Source organism: Microcebus murinus, chromosome 20 (genome assembly GCF_040939455.1).
Source record: "Microcebus murinus isolate Inina chromosome 20, M.murinus_Inina_mat1.0, whole genome shotgun sequence".
Lineage (NCBI taxonomy): Eukaryota > Metazoa > Chordata > Mammalia > Primates > Cheirogaleidae > Microcebus > Microcebus murinus.
In genome coordinates, this window is record NC_134123.1 from 23,006,378 (window position 1) to 23,026,677 (window position 20,300).

The 20,300-nt window shown below is 40.8% G+C and overlaps 1 protein-coding gene across 3 annotated transcripts in view; it reads left to right on the forward strand.

The window, feature by feature from the left end:
• Nucleotides 1-8,383: 8,383 nt before the first annotated feature.
• The window catches only part of PMFBP1 (polyamine modulated factor 1 binding protein 1), a 52,843-nt gene continuing 40,926 nt past the window's right edge, over nt 8,384-20,300 (forward strand). For 2 of the 3 annotated variants that reach the window (XM_012742533.2, XM_075995556.1), the window contains exons 1-3: nt 8,384-8,502; nt 9,288-9,359; nt 14,456-14,611. In XM_012742533.2, the coding sequence (XP_012597987.2) occupies nt 9,309-9,359; nt 14,456-14,611 (207 nt within the window). In that variant the 5' untranslated portion in view covers nt 8,384-8,502; nt 9,288-9,308. Of the gene's footprint in view, nt 8,503-8,684; nt 8,752-9,287; nt 9,360-14,455; nt 14,612-20,300 lie in introns of those variants that run through there. The other variant, XM_012742531.3, reaches the window with a different exon arrangement.

Below are 20,300 nucleotides of genomic sequence, written 5' to 3' on the forward strand. Positions count from 1 at the left end.
TGGCTGTCTAAACACTATCGATCCCTGCTTGGGAGTCGCAGCAGAAGTGTAGAAAGGGCGTGGATGAATTGAAATTTCATTTCCGACAACTTGTTCCTGTTATTTTTACCCTTTTGGACGGGGAGAAACACGTTGCTGCGGCTTCAGTCAATGTGGTCGATAGCTCCACTGAGAAACTCGACACGGCTTCCGCCAGAGGTTTTGGCAATGAGACATGATGTTGGACTTAGAGTGTATGAAAACTGAAGGATGCTGGTGAAAAGCATGAGGAATTAACACCAACCGGATGAAGGACAAGTGGCTTTGGGCTTGCTATGACCTACCAGAGCTGTGGCTTTGGAGGAAAGAAGGACTGGGGAGACTAACAATGCTCCCATGTGGGAAGGGCCCGCATGATAGTCACACAAGACGCTTCACTGGTTTGCAAGTGCCTTGCCTGTGACTCTTGGTCTGCTTTCTGTAACAACCAAGGGAGAGATCCTCTCTGGCCAAAGCTAAGTTTCAGGCCTCAAAGAAGAGCATCATGTTGAGTTCTTCCAGGAGGTTGCTCACCAACTGTCCAGGAAAGGACCAATGCAGAAAGCGGAGCTGACGACCCTAGGCATGCAAGGGTGTACATCTATAGCCAAGGGCCTCGGGAAGCACTCCCGGCCCATAAGCGCTCAGAGTAGGAGATGAGGTTTGGTGCCAGCAGCACCAGCTTTGTTCTTTTATTAGATGTTCAAAGAACACAGGAGAGAACCAGGCTCCTTCTTCCTAATGGCAACATCTGGCATTTATGTAGCCATGCACCTTTGATCCTTAAGGATCCCAAAGAACTTTACAACCTGCACTGGTGCTAATGGCCATAGCAATGATCTTACCGTAAACATGTCCAAATATTCCCCATACTGGATCCCTCTTCTTGATTTTGCAGTGTAGAAACAGTTCTTTCTTCTGGAAAAAAGATTCCAGGTTGGATCCCAAACATCCCCTTTTTTTTTTTTTTTTTTTTGTCATTTTTTGCAAAGTTTATTTGGGACTGCCTCTTTTTTTTTTTTTTTAACTAAAAGTACTTCATAAGCATTTCTTAATAAACAGTACTTCATTTGCATTTCCAATTATTTTATAAGCCCATTTCTGCCCCTCATCCCCATTCCTCCCATTCCAGAGAAAGATGGAAATGTTCTTCTCTCCTGGGAGCCAAGAATCTGCATTGCGGATGAGGTTGCAAATTCAGACACAATAAACAGAATTAAGAAAAACTGAGCTGGCATTTGACAGAAATTGTAAAATGACACTCAGAAATGTTGCTCTTGTGGAAATTACTGATATTAAAATATAAATCAGTGTCTTGTGTTTCCCATAGCACCAGGGGCTCTATTAGGTTATGCAGTTTGATTGCTGAGCTGAACCTAAGAGACTTGGCAGTTCAGTGCTGAAGTTATCACAAAGTATTTAACCCTTCTCCTGCTGGAAAGCAGGCATGTAGGAGAATACCAGTTGATAATATCACCTCCGAAAGGCCTTGAGCTTTTGTTGAGCCCTTTGAAATCTGAGAGAAGGTAGAGGAGGGCTGAGCTGGGGAGAGAAAAGAATTTGGAAAATCCTTTCTTAAGACAAGAGTCGTGTTGCATAGCACCAGGCATAAGGCAGCCCAGGGCAACTCAAGAAGCAGATTCTATGTTAGAGAGAGCAAAAAAAAAAAAAAAGCCCATTGAGGCCGGGCGTGGTGGCTCACGCCTGTAATCCTAGCTCTCTGGGAGGCCGAGGCGGGCGGATTGCTCGAGGTCAGGAGTTTGAAACCAACCTGAGCAAGAGCGAGACCCCGTCTCTACTATAAAAAATAGAAAGAAATTAATTGGCCAACTAATATATATGCAAAATATTAGCCGGGCATGGTGGCGAATGCCTGTAGTCCCAGCTACTTGGGAGGCTGAGGCAGGAGGATTGCTTGAGCCAGGAGTTTGAGGTTGCTGTGAGCTAGGCTGACGCCACGGCACTCACTCTAGCCTGGGCAACAAAGTGAGACAGAGAAAAAAAAAAAAAAAAAAGCCCATTAAAATTTTTAAAATATTACCCCCATTCCACATATGTTATTTATTTAATCCCCATGATAACTCTGTAAGGTAGGTATTATTATTCCAATTGTTTCCAAGTGAGGAAATGAGACTCAGAGAAGTGAACATGCCCAAGGTTCCATGACTTGAGTCAAAATGTGAGCCCTGACTCCATGAAGAAGTGGCCGGGGCAGGGAAAATACAAGATGAACCTGGAGCATCTTGTGCTGGAGAGGAAGGAAGTGCTTGAGGGTGGGAGCTTATTGAAAGGGCACCCGAGCCAACCTGAAAGAGCTCCCCATGGCCAGAGCAGGAACATTGGAGCAACAAAGTAAATACTAATATTAGATTATAACCCATAAAATAAAATAGTTGCCCATGAATTCTTACTGACATAAACAAATAATTAAATGGGGGAGCAGGAGCAGCTCTTCTTTATAGAAGAATTCCAATGGATAAAAGTAAAAGGAATAAAGGAAATAGAAATGCCCCATTAGAATACCACTGTAATACCACTGTTATTACAAGCTATGGCCTCCTTGCTAAAGATAGCAGGTGAAAGTTTGAAGAAAAACAGGATATTTGTATACTCTCAAAGTGTCTCCCCCAACATATTTATTAATTATAATGAGAAGGATAGTAACTGTGTAATTAATGAATCCAGTAGACACCAGCATAACCAATTGACCAAGATTAACATCTCAGTGATAAGATATAGTGACATCATATATTCCCTGACATTATATACTAAGTAGGTATATGATATATTTGCCCAAAATGCATAGCCTCAATCTAAGCGTGAGAAAACATCAATAAAATCCAAATTGAGGGGCATTCTATAAAATAACTGGCCAGTACTCCTCAAAAGTTCCCCAGCTGTAAAAGACAAGGGAAGACTAAGAAACTATCACAGATTGCAGGAGGCTAAAGAGACAGGACAACTAAGATCAATGGAGGATCCTGGATCAGATCCTAGAACAGAAAAAGGACATTAGTAGAAAAACAGATGACATTCTCATAACATGTAGTTTTGTCAATGGTTTTAATAGTTTCTTAGTGTTGATCATTGTATCAACATCATGTAAGATGCTAACATACGGAAAGCTAGAGTAAGGGTGCACAGTACAGAAAGTTCTCTATTGTTTTTGCAACTTTTCTGGAAATCTAAAATTATTTCAAAAAGGTTTGTATACTCCTGTTCTTTCACCAGATTCAACCACTGCTACCTTTGTGGAGAGACAAAGCAAATCTCACATAACCATAATAAAGGCAGATCGCTGTGTTAAAAGAGGTAGTGATAAAGTGCTATAAGGCAGCAGTCCCCAACCTTTTTGGCAGTAAGGACCATTTTCATGGAAGACAATTTTTCCATGGACCAGGGGGTGGGAGGTTTTTGGGATGATACAAATTCATTACATTTATTGTGTACTTTATTTCTATGATGATTATTATTATCTTGTAATATATAATTAAATAATTATACAACTCACCATAAGTTGGGGGCCCCTGCTATAAGGGGTAAGAGTACTTACCTGGCAAGACTGCTATGACAATTAACTATGTTATTAATAGTTCATGTCTAGAACAGTGCCTGGCATAAAGTAGCCTCCATACAAGTGTTAATATTACACATCATTATAGGGAAGATGACAAAAGTGGCAATTGAGTTGGGTCTTGAAGTTGTGTGACTTGACAAGCAGTAAGACTGTATCTCATAAAGACAGACAGACATAGAGCAATAAGGTGGGAGAATTTTCCCCATGTCAGTCAATGATAACAGCAACCAAGATTAGATGGAGTGTATACTTCAAAAAAGGAAATTTTACTGAGTGGCATGGGAATGACATGGTATGGGAACAACTTTAAACGGTGGTAGTAGTAGGAGGGATGAGTATGTTACTTTCTTCCCCTCCCTGGTTTCTACTCCACACAGCAAGTGGAGAAGGAGAAAGAATGAAAACAAAGAAATGGAGTAGCAAGAGAAAACCAAGGCAAGTCGAAGAAGGTAAGAGGCCTTTAAGAAAAATGTCTGTGGAATTGTTAGAGTTGGTCCACAATGAAACAGGGGTTCCAAAGTGTACGGTAGAAGCAACTAGTGGAGATGCTAGAAATAGAGAGTGAATTATAAAGTAGTCCCTCTGAGAGGGACATAAATCAGGGTACTTTTGTCCATTCACGTTAGATTCAGCTGCATGAAACGGAAAAATCCAAAATACAGTGATTTTAGCAAGATAGAGAATGCTTTCTCTTTCCCTGCCTGACATGGTGATTCCACATCATTAAGTCTCTTTCCATCCTTATGAGCATCTCTTCATGTTCCAAATGGCTGCTAGAGCACCAGGCATTAAATCAGCATTACAAGCAGTTAGGAAGGAGGGAATAAAAGAAAAAACTATGCACTCTTCTCTTTAAGATTTCCCGGAATTTCCCATAATAATTCCTCTTGTATCTCATTGGCCAAAACTTAGCCAGCTGCAAGAGAGGCTGGGAGATAGTCTTCTAGGTGAGTACATGGACACACAATGGAATTAGGGTTCTGTTACCAAAGAAGATAAAGAGTATGGATGTTGGAGCAGGCAACAAACAGTCTCTGTAAAGGGTACCAAAGACGACAGCCATGGAGAGAAGTTTTCACCTATGTCAGTGAGTCTGATAAATCCTGGGACTCCTTCTCCTGCTCCTCCTGGCCCTTCATATCTTCTGTCATCCCAAAGTCTCTTTCTGGAGAGACCCAAATGGCCCTAATTTCTCTCCAGAAGAGCCTCAATCCTATTAGACTATTAGTCAGTGACCTTGGTATCAGGTTCCTGTTCCCCATGATACTATGCAGAATCCCAAACCCTGGCTAAACCATCTCCAGCCTCATCTCCTCCTACCCCTGCCCCATCAGATATGCCCTACATGACCAGGATTTTCTCTTTTAGAACTGGGTTTGGATCCAATAAGGTAGACTATCTTCAGGCCAGGGTTCTGCACACTATGGCTCTAACCACACATTCTGGGTAAAAATAAGTCAGCATACAAGGAGCCTCCCTGTCCATTCATGGGGCTCATATTTTAAAAAATAGAGGAAATTCTGAGCACCCTCTCATCATTTCAACAATTAGGAGCTCTAGGATTCATCACACTTTCATTGGCAGGAGGTAGAACATTGGAGAAAAATCTAAAACCCAGCATAAGTAAAAGAAAGACATGGCTGAGTGTAGGTAAACCTAAGTTGGTTTCTACTGACGCCCACCCCCAGGGATAGCTTTAACTTCAAACTGAAAAGCATCTCTTTCCCTGAAAATCCAAACATGTTTCATATGAGGAAAAATAGATCCTTGATATTCTTTCATCAATATCATTAAGGAAAAGGAAAAGCCGGTGTTGCTCTAAGGCTAGCAGTCTACCATATCTCCAGGCAGCTCCCACATTTGGGGAGAGAACCAACATCAGTCTGTGTTTACAGTGTTTGTGTAACCCAATATGGACAGATGGTGTATGAAGTACTAACTGATGTGTTTCATGTCCTGCCCCACTCAACCTGTGTTTCACTGGACTTGTATCCTTTTTCCTTCCTGTCCCCAAAACTAAACAAAGCCCCTCTTTAGGAAAGAGGAGGGATAAGAATTGGAACATAAGCGGGAGAATTAGATCCTGGTGAGATCTATGAGATGGAGCAAAAGGGAAGGGAAACAATATATACCTAGATGGGTTTAGTGATCCAAGGGCAGGGAGACTTCTGATCAAAACCAGGAATGTGAACAATATCCTGGCATCCTATCCTCTTTCTCTCAGCACTTCTCAAGACCAAACATGGGTAGATAGGACTGGTCAGTGCAGGCCTGAGATCACTCATATATGTGTGTGTGTGTGTGTGTGTGTGTGTGTGTGTGTGTGTGTGTGTGTCTGTCTGTCTGTCTGTCTGTCTGTCTGTCTGTCTGTATCAGGGGCATGGAAGAACATCTTCAGAGGATGAGAAAGTTCCAGCCAACCCAAAGCCCATAGCATGAGGAAAATGCAGTATGTGCAGCCTACTGACCAGGGCAAAGATACCTCAACATACTCCAGCTGGGAGGGATGCCCATGACTATGGACCAGAAGCTGCCCTGTTGCCAGGATCTAGCCTAGCACACCAGAACTTAGGCACACTCTGGAGAAGCCTTAAAGAAGTTGAGGGAATCATGAACTGTTTCATTTTTAACCTGAAAATGATGGCCCTGTCTCAGAAATAACTAAGATTATGTTTTCTGACATTTGGTAGAAATGGGGCTCAACCAAGAGGCTGAGTAATAGAAAAGTAGTTATTTTTCTTTGCACACCTCACTTCATACCTGTTGTGCCAGTCACCCATTTGAGGTGTAGTGTTAGGTGTTTCTTGGAAATCTGCAAGGTGCTCTGAGAGTGGGCTGAGGGGAAGCACAAAACATTGCTAGGATCTCTGACCAAGTTTTTGTTTTCACTGTGATTATTTTTCTCCAGGCATAGCTCTTACCAAGAGAAGGCCTACTTTAGAAAGCAAATAACAGGAGTTTTGAATACCGGAAAGTAGTTCCCTGGGCAGATGCAGCAGATGAAGCATGAAGAAGTGAAGATCTCAACAGAGATGCAGGAAACATAATAGAAGATGCAATAACAAGGGTCTAAGAAGAGAGAAGACATTGACGAAGTCCTGAGTCCAGAGAATTAGTAACCAGTAATCTGGTAGCAAGCCCCTCCCTTTGGGATGAACCTCCTCCTCTACAAAATACCTGTCCAGCCACACTCCTCAGAGAGCATTGTGAAGGTCCATGTGATCATTCCATAAAGCATTTGAGGCTCCCTCGAAGTACTCTTCCTTATCCATCTGGCAAACATTACTGTCAAATGCATCAGAACTTTATCATATAGTGAGCACTTCCAAATTGCCTGCTGCTATTATTAATGGCTCAGAGAATTCCTATGTCTCCTTCATGGAACAAAATTCAACTCTCTATTTTTCTTCTGACTTATTATACTCAGCAAAGTCCAACGTATTCTCATACAAATATTAGAACCTATGCCTTCCACTTTTCCTTCCAAAGGTTCTTGGCCCTTGCAATGATAGCTGTGTAACTCCTTAGTGGATGAAACCATCATAATCTAGAAAATCGTTTTTCCGTCTTTTGGACAAGATTTCAAGATTTCATGTGATTTAAGAATCATCTCCTGATCATCCAGTGGGTCTGCTAGTAGAGAAATATTACCCTCAAGGATACATTAGTTTCATGACAAATTTGTGTGACGTTTGGGCTGAGTTCATGGTTCCTACTAAAGAAAGATGTCCGTCATGGAAGAGCACTGAATCAGTAAACGTTAGACCTAGAAAAGACCTTAAAGACAATTCAGTACAACTTCCCTGTTTATAGAGGCAGAAATGAACGCTCAGAGAGATGAGGGCCTTTCCAAAGGCCACTCCTCAAATTAGGTGCTAAACCAGGTTTATAAGCTTGGTGGCCTAGAGCCTTGTTTAGTGTTCTTTTATGCCACAGTATTTTTATTTTTATTTTTTTCTTACCCAGGATGCCACAATATTTTAATCTTCTTGCTTGCCTAGTGTGGAAGTTGCTTGTGATGTTCATCAACCCAGACATACCTTGTTTTATTGTATTTCACTTTATTGTACTTCACAGATACTGCATTTTTACAAATTGAAGGTTTGTGGCAACTCTATATCAAGCAAGTATATTGGTGCCATTTTTCCAACAGCATGTGTTCACTTCCTGTCTCTGTCAGCATTTTTAGCAATATTTCTTAATTCAGTTATGCACATTTTTTAGACATAATGCTATTGCACACTTAATAGATTACACTATAGTGTAAACATAACTTTTATATGCACTAGGAAACCAAGAAATTTGTGTGATTCACTTTATTGCAATATTTGCTTTATTTGGTCTGGAACCAAACCCACAATATCTCCAAGGTATTCCTGTATTTCTTTGGAGGGACAAAGGAAGACATTAAGCTTGTTTGGGCCAATGAAATGTGAGCAGAAGTGAGTGTGTCACTTCCACTTTAAGAACCAGTGTGTGATTCACTAAATTCCCTTTCTGCTGCCATGGCAACAGGCAACATACTAGATAATAGAAGTTCCACCAACAGAGGACAATGTGGAGCACAGCCCCAGCTGACTTACAGAGGACACATAGTGTGAGTGAAAATTAAACCTTCATAGCTTTAAGCCATTGACATTTGGGGCTTTTTGTTACTGCAACATCCTCTAGCCTATCCCTACCAGGTAAGCTTGAGCTACGTCATTATTCCCATGATGCATCTGTGTGCATGAAGACCTAAGAGGGTACACAATGCAGAAAATCAGAATACAACTCCATAAAACATTCCAAATTCCGTGTATCACCAGCACTCTTTCTTCCTCTTGGCTTATATTAGGGGTGGGGATGTGGTTCATTACAAAGAATGAGTATTTCGATAACTTCTCATTCTTTGAACTATTCTGCAGGTAAGTGTCTGGTAGAAATTTCCTCTAATCTTAGAGTTTAAAACATAATGAATTAGATTATTTTAATAAGTTCAGTGCATTATGACCTCAAATGCATCATCCTGTACTTACACACACATACATGTGCAAAAACCTTTTGTTTCCTTGGAGGCATTCTATCTAGATAACTCTCAGCACTTTACAAGTTTCCTAATACTACAAGCACCTATATTATGGCAAGTTGATGCTTCAGAAACATTACATCATCAGGTAACTCAAATTAATAGTTAAAAAATTAATGGAGGTACCTCATGGAGTAGTAAGAGAGCTTATGTGACCTTGGGTAAGACACTTTGCCTCTCTGGGCCTCAGTTTCCTTCCCTGTAAAATGAGAATAATAGTAGTACTTGCCTCCCAGGGTTACTGTGAGAATGAAGTTGGGTAATGCACACATGTCTGGTCCATAATAAGTGCATAATGTTAACCATATCAGAGCCATAGGATACTTAGAAATCTAGCAAGTAAACTTGATTCAGACCTTTTGCTTTCCAAGAAGGGTGAATTCAGAATCTATTTGGTCCACCAACTAGTGGTGTTCTGGAAAAGATGTAAAAGCATGGTACTGCCATGTGAAGGTTTTAACACACTTTTGAAAACACAAACTGATTGGTAGGCAAGTACTTATTGCTAACAGTTCAGGAAAATTTTCCAAACCACCTGCTGAGGGCATAGATCCAGCTGGGAAAATCTTTAAAGGGCCAGGCTTATTTATACTTTTTCCATCTTAAACACTTGAACTTTTTCAGGTTTATAACAAAGCTCAGAAAATGCTAAAGCTTAAAGGAGAATTGAGAACTGCCAAGGGAATGAAAGATGAGGTAAGTGTATGAACTCCTCTACATACCTGGAGTTAAACCTTTGTTACCGGGGACTTCTTTTCAAGTTTTGTGATTCAAAATTCCAGTTATAAGCATCACAAAATATCGTGGACAGAGGTGGGCAGCAGAGCACAGTGTTTGAGAACCCAGACTCGAGCTAGGCGGGTCTAGCAGTGTAACACTGAGCATGTTGCCTACTCTAATATTCTTTTGCCCCTTCGCTTTGCCTTTAAAATATGAATGATGAGCACCTATTTAAAAGGCTTGGTATAAGGATTAAATAAGATACTGCCTGTAAAAAGCACTTAATAAATATTATATTAACTATTGTTGCCAACTTTCTCTCTTTATCTGGAATGATATAAAAATGGAGTGTTCTGATTAATTTAATTGTTTGATCAAACTGTGTTTGTGTATTCCTTGACTTGTTTCAGAAAGGATTTAAGGGGCTATTATGGTTAGCATAGAGTTGTCCCACAAGACATGTACTTTTTAACAGACCTCTTACCAAAAGGTGAGGCGTTTCTGCTCGTTTCCTGCTGGATTACCGGAGCTGTTCAGCACTTGCTGGCAGTTTTGCAGGGAACAAAGATCTAGTATGGATTTTCTAGAAGGCCATTTCTTCATTTAACTGATATCTTCGGAGCACCTTTGACGTCCCAGGCATTGTTCTAGGAGCTGAGGATAAAGCAGTGAACAAAATAGACAGGGATTCCTACTCCCATGGAGTTTACCTTCTAGTGAAATAATTTCTCCAAGGACATCATGGTGAAAAGTCTATGGCAACTGCCCAAGTGCCAACAAAAATTAGCCCACATTCCATAGGTAGCTGATTTCTGCCATATGCCATGTGCCAATTTTTATTTATTTATTTATTTATTGAGATGGAGTCTTGCTCTGTCACCTGGGCTAGAGTGCGGTGGCATCATCATAGCTCACAGCAACCTCAAACTCCTGGGCTCAAGCAATCTTCCTGTCTCTGCTGCCCGAGTAGTTGGAACTACAGGCATGCACCACCACACCCAGCTAATTTTTCTATTTTTTGTAGAGACAGGGTCACACTCCTGTTCAGGCTGGTCTTGAACTCCTGGCCTCAAGCGATCCTCCTGCCTCAGCCTCTTAGAGTGCTAGGAGTATAGACATGAGTCACCAGGCTTGGCCAAGTGTGCCAATTTTTAAGGAATTTAGAACACTATATACTCATTCTTCACTATATGAGCATAATTGGTTCTGAAGTTTTTGTTCACAGGCAAAACCTTGCATAAGTACCCATTAATTCTCATCACAAGTAATGCAAAACCTGTCATGTTTCTATAAATGGAAAAGTAAGTTGAGGAATCAAGTTAGTAATACCAATAATAGTGTTCGAAATTACTGTAGATAACTGCCAACTCTATTATTACACAAATGAAATGCAAAAATTCCTGAACCAACATTAGTGTTTAAGGTTTTATGCTTTTTAAAGCATAACTCTCACCATACATTGATGTATTTTGAATGGCTGTGGTATTAGTGATGGTTTAAAGTCAGTTTCCACTGAGAGTTGAAAATTTGTCCTCATCCTCAGACAAATAAGATAATTTCCCAAAGATGATGACCTTTAAGGTGTTACTGGTTGACTCCAAAATTACTCTGGAAACTGCCACCCAAGCTTCTTGTTCAGGTGCTAAATCCCTGGGAATGCTGCCATTTTGAATCTCTGCAATGCTCCTGGGCTCTGAAAGTGCTACTGAATCACAAGCTCCAATTTAATATCAGCTTTCCCTAAGAAGTAGCATGAGGATATCTGTCAATACTTGGAAGCCTAGAGCAAAATTTCTTCTCTTCTTTGGAAATATATGTTTGCGAAGGCATGTTCTTTGACAAAAGACCCATTTAATCAATACAGAAAATTTGCTTCAGTAAATAACCTATTTTCCAATAATTATCATGAGTATGGTAGCAACCGTAATATCAGCACTCACCATTTTGCCTGAAAGTTGGTAACTGCTGCTGATGTCATATGTTTCAAAGCAGAGGGACCAGGTTCCAACTTCATATAAGCAAAATTGGGTTTCTAAGTGCATGGCCCATGTAAATGAAAACTCACCTAGCAGCAAAGGCTTGTGATTTCAGCCATCATTAATGACTTCAGATCCAGGACAGGATCAGACGGTGCCTGAGGGTCAGTATTATGAATCTCAGTTCATCTCATGCCCTAGTACTGGTTACAGAGATATGATTGATGAAATGTCACATTAAATCTATTTCTACTGCATGTTGATACTCAAAAGGCATCTGCCCTGGAATTTAGCCTTCATAAAGTAGATAGGATTATAAATAGTTTACAGCTAATATCTGTGGAAGATATTAGCAAGAAATTAGGTTTGCTGGGACCCCAGAAACAATTGCCTTTCTGGAGTTCTGAGGTGAACACAACCTCTTCTAATAACTTCCTACAGTTGAAAAAGGAACATGGTTCATGGAATTATCTTACTGTTCTCCCAGCATCTTCACTCCTGTTCTAATACATCAAACCCCTTTAAAATTTGGTCTTTAGGCATGAATTGTTAAGTTTTGATTTAAAAAGTAAATTTTATTTGACATCCATCAAAACACATTTGTTATTCCATCAGTTTAGGGAATCCTGAAAGAAAGATGATTTATTCCAAACCTCTTGTTTTATGAATGAAGAAATTTTCTCAGAGACTCTGAGCCAAAGCTAAATGTCCAAATTAGATGAGATCAGCTACATTAAAGATCTAATTCTCAACTTCTGGTGGTGCAAAAGAATTGTGCTAGCAAACATTCTACTCAGAGGACATCCAAAACTGGAGGGAGAAGGGATATTTCTATTGGTCTGAGATTTAACTTTTAAGTTAGAGAGGCTCAAGTTACATATCATTGGTATTTTGTTAGTGAGCCCTCAGTGCACTAGACTCAGAGTATAGGGCCTTTGGCTCTGATGTAGAGCAGCCATTGTGTTGTCATCTAATCTACTCAGAGATGCCAAAGAAACATGGTCCTGTGGCAAGAGTGATGGGGACCCCTAGGGTCCCACTTCCCAGTGAGGCACCACACCCTCTTCCCAGTGTGGCAATGGCAATCATGACAAAAAGGATCTAAAGCAAACTGCTGCTCCTTATCAAGGATTTTGTATTCAAGTTAGAAAACAGTGTACACCAATTTTTTTAGCCACTCTACACATATTCTCTTAAGAGAATCCCTGGTAATTGCCTTAATGGTAATTACATGCTTGGGGCAGTTGACATCCACTGTTATTTTTCTGGAAGTGAGGAGCAAGGGACAGGAGCAAAAGAGGAGGAGGGAGAGTTTTGAGATAATGAAATCCTTTTAATGACAGAGCCATGCCGTTAACCTAATTAAACTGTAAAGTGGTAAAAAAAAAAAAAAAAAAAAAAAATCCAGGTACTAAATGGAAATGAAGAAATAAATCAGCTGAGACAGCAGCACTTCTGGGAAACCTTCTGAATTCCGAATACTCTGACATTGCAGTGTCCGATTCTTGCCATTGTCCTCTGGCCCCCCTGAGCCTTGTGCAGAGGTCTCTTCAACTGCCCTGTCCAGTGAGGTTTGATTTACAATGTCCATAGCAGGTCTCCAGTCCCCCTGGGAATGTGTGTTCTGTAGCTCATATATTTCAGAAGCCAGACGGATGTGGTGGCCGAGCACTGGCCACAGGGTCAGGAAGAACGTGCTCTCCTGGCCTACTGCTAACCTGATACGGGGCCTTGGGCACTGTGACTTAGATCCCTTCACCATTTCAGTGCACCCATATTCTGCCTTCTGTGTGCTTTTGCAGCTGCAGCTGTCTTAGAATTGTCCTTAGACTACTGAGGTCACTTTGCCTGTAGGAGCAGAGAGCTGCAAGTCTGCAGACCTTACATCCAATGGGGTGGCCGTTGACCATTGACTGGCTGATGCCAGTGTAACAGTCCAGCTTTCATGGCTGCCAATCAGAACAGACTCTTGGGTGTACCTCATACTCTGGAGTTCCCTGGGGAGTCAGGGTAAAGCTACTGCCCACAGGACTTTTTCTGAAATTGTACCCTTGCTTGGTTTCTTCCTTTTCCCTGTCCTGCTTCCCCCTTTTCCTTGCTGGTTTCTCCTGGGAGCGTTTCTTTAATAGATGCCACCAATCCTCACTTCAGAACCTTCTGCATAATCTAGTCTAAGAGACAGATTACCATAAGCACATACCATACCATAAGCACACCAGCCGCTGTTCCTAGATCTAAAACTCAGAGGTGGCAATGCCTATGCTTGTGAGTGTTGTAAAAAGCCAGCACAGTAACAGGACTGAAGCGCTACATGGGCTCACAGAGGACTTCTTCCTAATTCCTTTTCACACCGTTGCCATCCACAACAGGGTGTAGGAGGTGGCATCCTAGTGTGATGGAGCCCCACCCTCTCACCACAGCTCTGCACCCTCAGGCCCACCCAAGCTGCTCCCCTACGCACTCTCAATCTTGATCTTTATCACTACTTTCCATTCTCACCTAGCAACAATTAGCTAATCTTTTTCACTCATAATCAAAGACAGGGATCTTATACCACCAGCCCAAGGCTTTCACTTCTATTCCCATTGGTGAACACCTCCAAAAAAAAGCACTAGGTTTAGAGATGAGGGAGATTATTTGGTTTAGTGGTGGAAGAGAAAGGTAAGAGATTTCAGAATCCTGCATCAACTCCATCACTGATTCACTATCCTTGTCTTGACAAGTTCATTTGACATCTCAATATGTTCGTTTCCTCAGTGGCAGAGCCATTAATATTTATAGATAGTCCACTAGGTGCCTGGAATTATTCTAGGCACTGACTTCCTCTTGAAAAACAGGGGAATTGTCTGTGATGCACCCACAGCAGTGTGGTGAAGATTAATTAATATAAATAAGTAATTGTCTGAATAATGCAGAGCACTCAGACACCTGGCAAATGGAAACTATGTAAATGTTACACAGAATGAGTAATAACAGCTATGAGTTGATGGACAAATTTCCAGCAAATTTAAAGTCTCTGTCAACCAGTTAAGTGAACGAAAGTAAGCATTTTCTTGATAGCTTATAATTGATGCTTTTGTTTTTCTGGCTGCCTAGGCGGTGGAGAGAGACAGAGAAGTGAACAGCCTGAATAGCAAGTTGTTGAGCCTGCAACTCGACATTAAGAATCTGCACGATGTCTGCAAGAGACAGGGAAAGACCTTGCAAGACAGTCAGCTCTGCGTGGAGGAGGCAATGTTGAACAGCAGCCATGTAAGCAATCCGCCGCTGCTACCTACCTCTGCTGCCTTGGGCAGGAACGATAGGAAGTTCCACTGGTTACTCAAGAGTACTTATTGAGCAAGCAGTGAGAGAGAAGTAAACATGCACATGCTAACACACACATGGAAAATGCGATGCTTGCCCTCAGGATTTTTCAATCTAGTTATCTCCAAGGTCATCTACATCTGAGGCACGGTCTTTTCCTTATCTGGCCTTTCACACCTGGATGTATGGCCACATTGACCTAAAAATACCAGATCACAGTGACAGAAGGAGAGTAGCATCTCCTAAGGGACCTCAGACAAACTTCTGAGTCAACCATGAACATAAAAACCATCACACCTGTTCCAAGGTGTTGCTGTTCATCAGCGCTGCAGGGGTTCTTGGTTGCCATACCTGCTCCTCATTGCCTGTGATGCCTGAACCCAATCATAGGACAATCTGAAGTGCTGAAGAGTTAATGCTCCTAGAAGCAGCCCTCAACCTATAACAGATGGGGAAATAGTTGACCAAATAACCTCTCTTCCTATCTTCTCTCTTAGAGGTAACTTGAGAGGCATACTCTTTGCCTTCTCACAGACTTCCACAATGGGAAGACTGAGACCGGTGGCCCACGTTGGTAACTGGCTTGATGACACATCCCCAACAGCTTCCTCTCCTTCCTTGTCTCAGTCCCCCACTCCCTACCAGAGTTCCCTAAGATCACCTCCCACATAGACCACTGCTTAACACTCAGTTTCTTATCACAGAGCCCGATTTCAGAGATGCCCAAGCCAAGACACTCAGTAACACTTACTCTCCACGTGTGTGGACATTAAAACCTGGCATGATCATCTTTCCTGAGACTGTGATGCTGAACTAATACTTACCTGTAGTCTAGGCAGTTTAGCAGCTGGGGCAACTTCATTTCAGCCTGAGGTTTTCTTCTTTGGAAACTCTAAACCTAAGGTCTCGAAATCAGTCTCTAAATTTATCCACACAAGCTGGGAAGCCAGCTGGGAGATGTTTTCCCACAGCTCTCTAAACGCTTTGGGTTTCCAAGAATTCCTTACTTCATTGCCATTTTAGTGACTTGAATTCTTGGTAAACATAAAGCTGATACTCGTTGCACGGACATGTGGCTGGACCCCCAAGTTAGCCTCTTGGAGGCTGTGAAAGCAACCACTGTGTTCTTCAACATTTGCGGCCAAGCAACTGGCTTCATCATGTCTGTTAGAGTTCTCCCAGCACTTATGACCTCGCTACAGAAACCACAAATTGTCCCTCTGCAATGCCCTAAAAATGCTACCAACAGAGCATCTCTACCTTGTCTGGCCAAGCATTCCTATCTTTTCCTTGGGAAGTCAGAAATACAGAAAAATTCATTGGTTTTCCTAAATAGATCTCAGGAAGAAGATTATCATAATTTACTTCTTTCTAAATATTAACATTTTAGGATATTTTCATCATTGCTGTCATGAGTTTACTTATTCTCCCAGTCAGGGAAAACCATGTGGCTTATAAATGTACCTGGCACCTTGGAAGAAGAAAGTCATTAAATCGCATTTCAGTATTCTAATTGCCCAGAAGAAGGTCTAACAGCTTGAAACAAGCTTTAAAACAGGCTCTTTCTTCCTGGCACTTAGAGCAGAATTTAAATTGCACACTACGCATACAAATACACAATTATATGTAGGCTTATACTCATCCACTCAGAAAATCCCTTTAAGATCTACCTTCCATACAGAAATGTAATGTGGGGAAAAAAGGGAAACCCAAGACTTTATGAAATTTTGACTAATAGCTAACAAGGTGCTGGAGAAATATGCAAGAAGTCATGGTTTAGGGCCACAGGTACGTAAGAAAATTGAAATATCACAGCAGATGTTATATGTAACAGAAGGAGTGGCAGGCAAGGGGTAAGTGATAGGGAAGAAAATGATAGGACCTTGTAAATCAAGGTCACATTATGCTCCAAAACCCAGGAGCAGAGCAGAGCAGAGTCTAGAGTGAAGCAAGTGAGGTCCCTTGGGTGCAAAATCTGTGGACAGTAGCTCTTCAAGTGCCAACCTGCACCTGCTCCGCCCTTAAACTGAGCACCTCCTTAAAAGTTGCACCTCACTTGCTGCACTCTCGTCCTGGCCCTGCCCAGGAATCAAAAGAATGTCTCAACTACAATGAAAGGAGAAATGAACTACAGAGATATCAAAATAAAATGGTCTAGCCAGAAAAGGAAGGGCCTTTCTGAGCAATTTTCCCAGGCTCTATTCCCTGGTGCTGGCTTACAAGGAGCATGCCCTGATATTCACTAGAGCTCAGATTGTCAAACTGACCTTTGAAGTGTATGGAGGACAGTATTTTTAGCATAAAACTACACAAGCCTAGTTTGATTCCTATAGATAAAAATAATTCATTAAATATGTAAAGATTAGTAGAATCTTGATGGACATTTTTCACACAGTATCATTTTGAATCATTGAAAATAAAAAAATTTTAAACAAATCTCCTAAATACAATGTGAGATCCTGGATTGGATCCTGGAACAGAAAAAAAGCACATCAGTGGAAAAACTGGTGGAATCCAGTTTATATAATATAGTTGGTAGTAATCTACCAACATTAATTTCTTGGTTTAGACAAGTGTACCAGGTTATATAAGAAATTAGCCTTAGGTTATGTAAGAAATTAGCCTTAGTTAACCACATTGAGCTCTCTGTGCTACTTTTGCAATTTTTCTGTAAATCAAAATTATCCCAAAATAAAGAGTTGTTTTTTCAAAAAAAAAAAAAAATTGAATCTCAGGTTAGCAGAGGTCGCTGGCAAGAACACCTAAACCACACAAATGTGTCTAAAACAAATCCATGTCACTGAAACACACAGTATGTTCCACCAGTACAACAAAGAACAAGAAATCCAATTTATAGGAGACATAAAGAGTAACAGATAAACCTATCTAGTGATATGAGACTAAACTAGAGTTCCAAGGAAATATCTCACTTAGCATGTCAAAGACAGGAAAAGAAGTTCATGACAATGACAGGAAAAAGATAGTGAGACTTTGTAGTTCTTAAATTAAAAAAAAAAAAATCATCAGAGATTCAGTTATCAGAACAATGCCAACCTAGTCAGGGCAAACAAGAATAGGGAATAAAATGGTTAAAGAGTATTTTGAAAAGCCGGCTTTAGGCAAATCAGCAGGGCCTGATGACATACTTCGAAGAGTACTTAAGGAATTGGCAGGTGTTATTACATAGCTGCTAGTGATTATTTTTGAGAACTCAAGAGGATAAAGAAAGTCCCTGTAGACTGAAAAAGGGTAAATGAAGTGCTCATCTTTTTAAAAAGGGAAAAAGGACAATCCTGGTAATTATAGACCTGTCAGCTTAACTTCAATATCAGGGAAAATACAGAACTTAACATCAGTCAATTAGTATCAACTTGAAAAGCACAAAGTATTGGGTGGAAACCAATGTGACTTTTCAAAAGGCAAATCATGCCAGGCCAATTAATTTCCTTCTGTGATCAAGTGGCCACACAGGCAAGGAAGGAGCAATAGCTATAATCTCTTTGACCACAAGTAGGGCTGAAAGGTTGACTAACTATGGAAACTGGTTCCTATGGATGGCCAGCACTCTCCATCTTTCCAAGCAGCTGCAGCCTGCATGGAAATCTGGCTGAGAAACCTGGTAGACCAGATGGCCTCCAGGGTCACATCTAACTCTGAACAGTAATTTTAAGAACTAATCTTACTTCCATAAAATCATTTCCAACTTGCTTATTTTTTTTCAGATCTCAATTTAAAAGTCAAAGAAGACTCTAATAAAATATCTATGTCTTCACTAGAAAGAAAACTTTAACAAGACAAAGAAACAATAGGAAATTCATTAGTGCCTTTATGATACTGCTCTTTGGCACATATATAAAGTGAAATGTAGGTTTGATTCATAGCATGTAATTTTTTATTCATCTAGAATTAAGAAAAATAAATTTTTGAATACCTATGGATAAATAAGTAAAAAATTAATAGCTCTCGGATAGGTCTCGGCATTTCTCCAAGTCTTTGAAACTTGATTTCTCTAAACCCATAGGTATCTATAGTGTACAAATATTTAAAATTTCTGTCCAAGAAAACTCTAGCTTCTCTGCAGATTTAAGTAGTCATTGGATCTTTATAGCCAGGCAGTTTAGGTCAGGTGCTATATTTTTTCCTGTACTGGAAGAGTTGCATGAACTCTCATCATCTGGATGGTTCTTCATGCTGCCTCAAGCCCAAATTAAACCCAGATGATTGAACATGACCTCTGGAGAAGAGAAATTATTACCATTTCACCAATATCACTGCCAGGATGCCAGCTGTTGCTGGACTAATCTCATTCAAACTCCATCTTTCCAGTTACTCAGACCAAAACCTTGGAGTTGTTCTGTCTTGGGTGATGGTTATCTCCCACCATCTGACATCTAACATGACAGTGATCCTGTGGACTCTACTGTAAAAATATATCTAGAATCCAACCACTTCTCCAGCCTCCACTGTTAGCACTTTGGTCCATGCCACCATCCTTTTTGCCTGTATTCTTACAGTAGACTCCTAGCTGGTCTCCCTGCTTCTGTCTTTGCCACCTACAGTTGACTTTCAATAGAACAGCCAGGGTGACCTTTGTAAAAATCTCAGGGAGATCATGTCAGTCCTCTACTTAGTCCCCTCCAACGGCCTCTTACCTCCCTGAACGAAGTTAAAGTCTCAAGAATAGCATTCATGGCCCTAAAGGCCTCACCTCCATTTCCTTTCTCACCTCTCCCCCTGTCACCACTTTCCCCCTGTCTTTCTCTGTTCCAGCCTGAACAAAGTGGCTGCAGCCCCGTGGGGCTCCTCAAATACTACCAGGCCTGCTCCCACCTCCAGGGCTATCCCTCCCTGGGGTGCTCTAGGCTCCTCGTCTTGCCTCCTTTTAGTTTGGGCTCAAACATCACCACCTATCTCAATTTGGTCCTCTGTGAAAACATTTAATTCAAAATTATAACCTCATCCATCCTGGCATCCTTCATCTTCCTCCCCTGCTTTACTCTCCCCTGAATCACTTTTCCTTCAAATATACTACGTAGTATCCTCATTTAGTTTGCTTTCTCTCCCCGTTAGATGCAGACTGCATGAAGGCAGGGATTTTTGTTTGTGTTATACACTGCTATATCCCCATTACCTACTATAGTGCTTAACATAGTAGGTGTACCATAATATTTGCTGAACAAATTAATTAAATGAAAATATCATAGCAACACAAAGACTATAATGTTAATGTTCATAGCAACATTATTCATAACAGCCAAAAACTGAAACAATCCAAATATCCATCAACTTGTGAACAGATAAACCTAACATGGCATATTTGTACAATGGAATACTATTCAGCAACAAAAGGAACAAAATACTGATTTTTGCTGCAACATGGATGAACCTCAAAAGCATTATGCTAAGTGAAAGAAGCCAGACACAAAAGATGACATATTATACAATTCTATGTGTGAAATGTCTAGAAAAGGCAAATCCATAGAAGTAGAAAACAGATCAGTGGTTACCTGGAGCTAGGGGTCAGAAAAAGAATGACTTCAAATAGGCATGAGGAAATTTGGGTGGGGGGTGATGGAAACTTTCTAAAACTGGATTGTAATGACAGTTGCACAATTCTATAAATTTATTATAAATC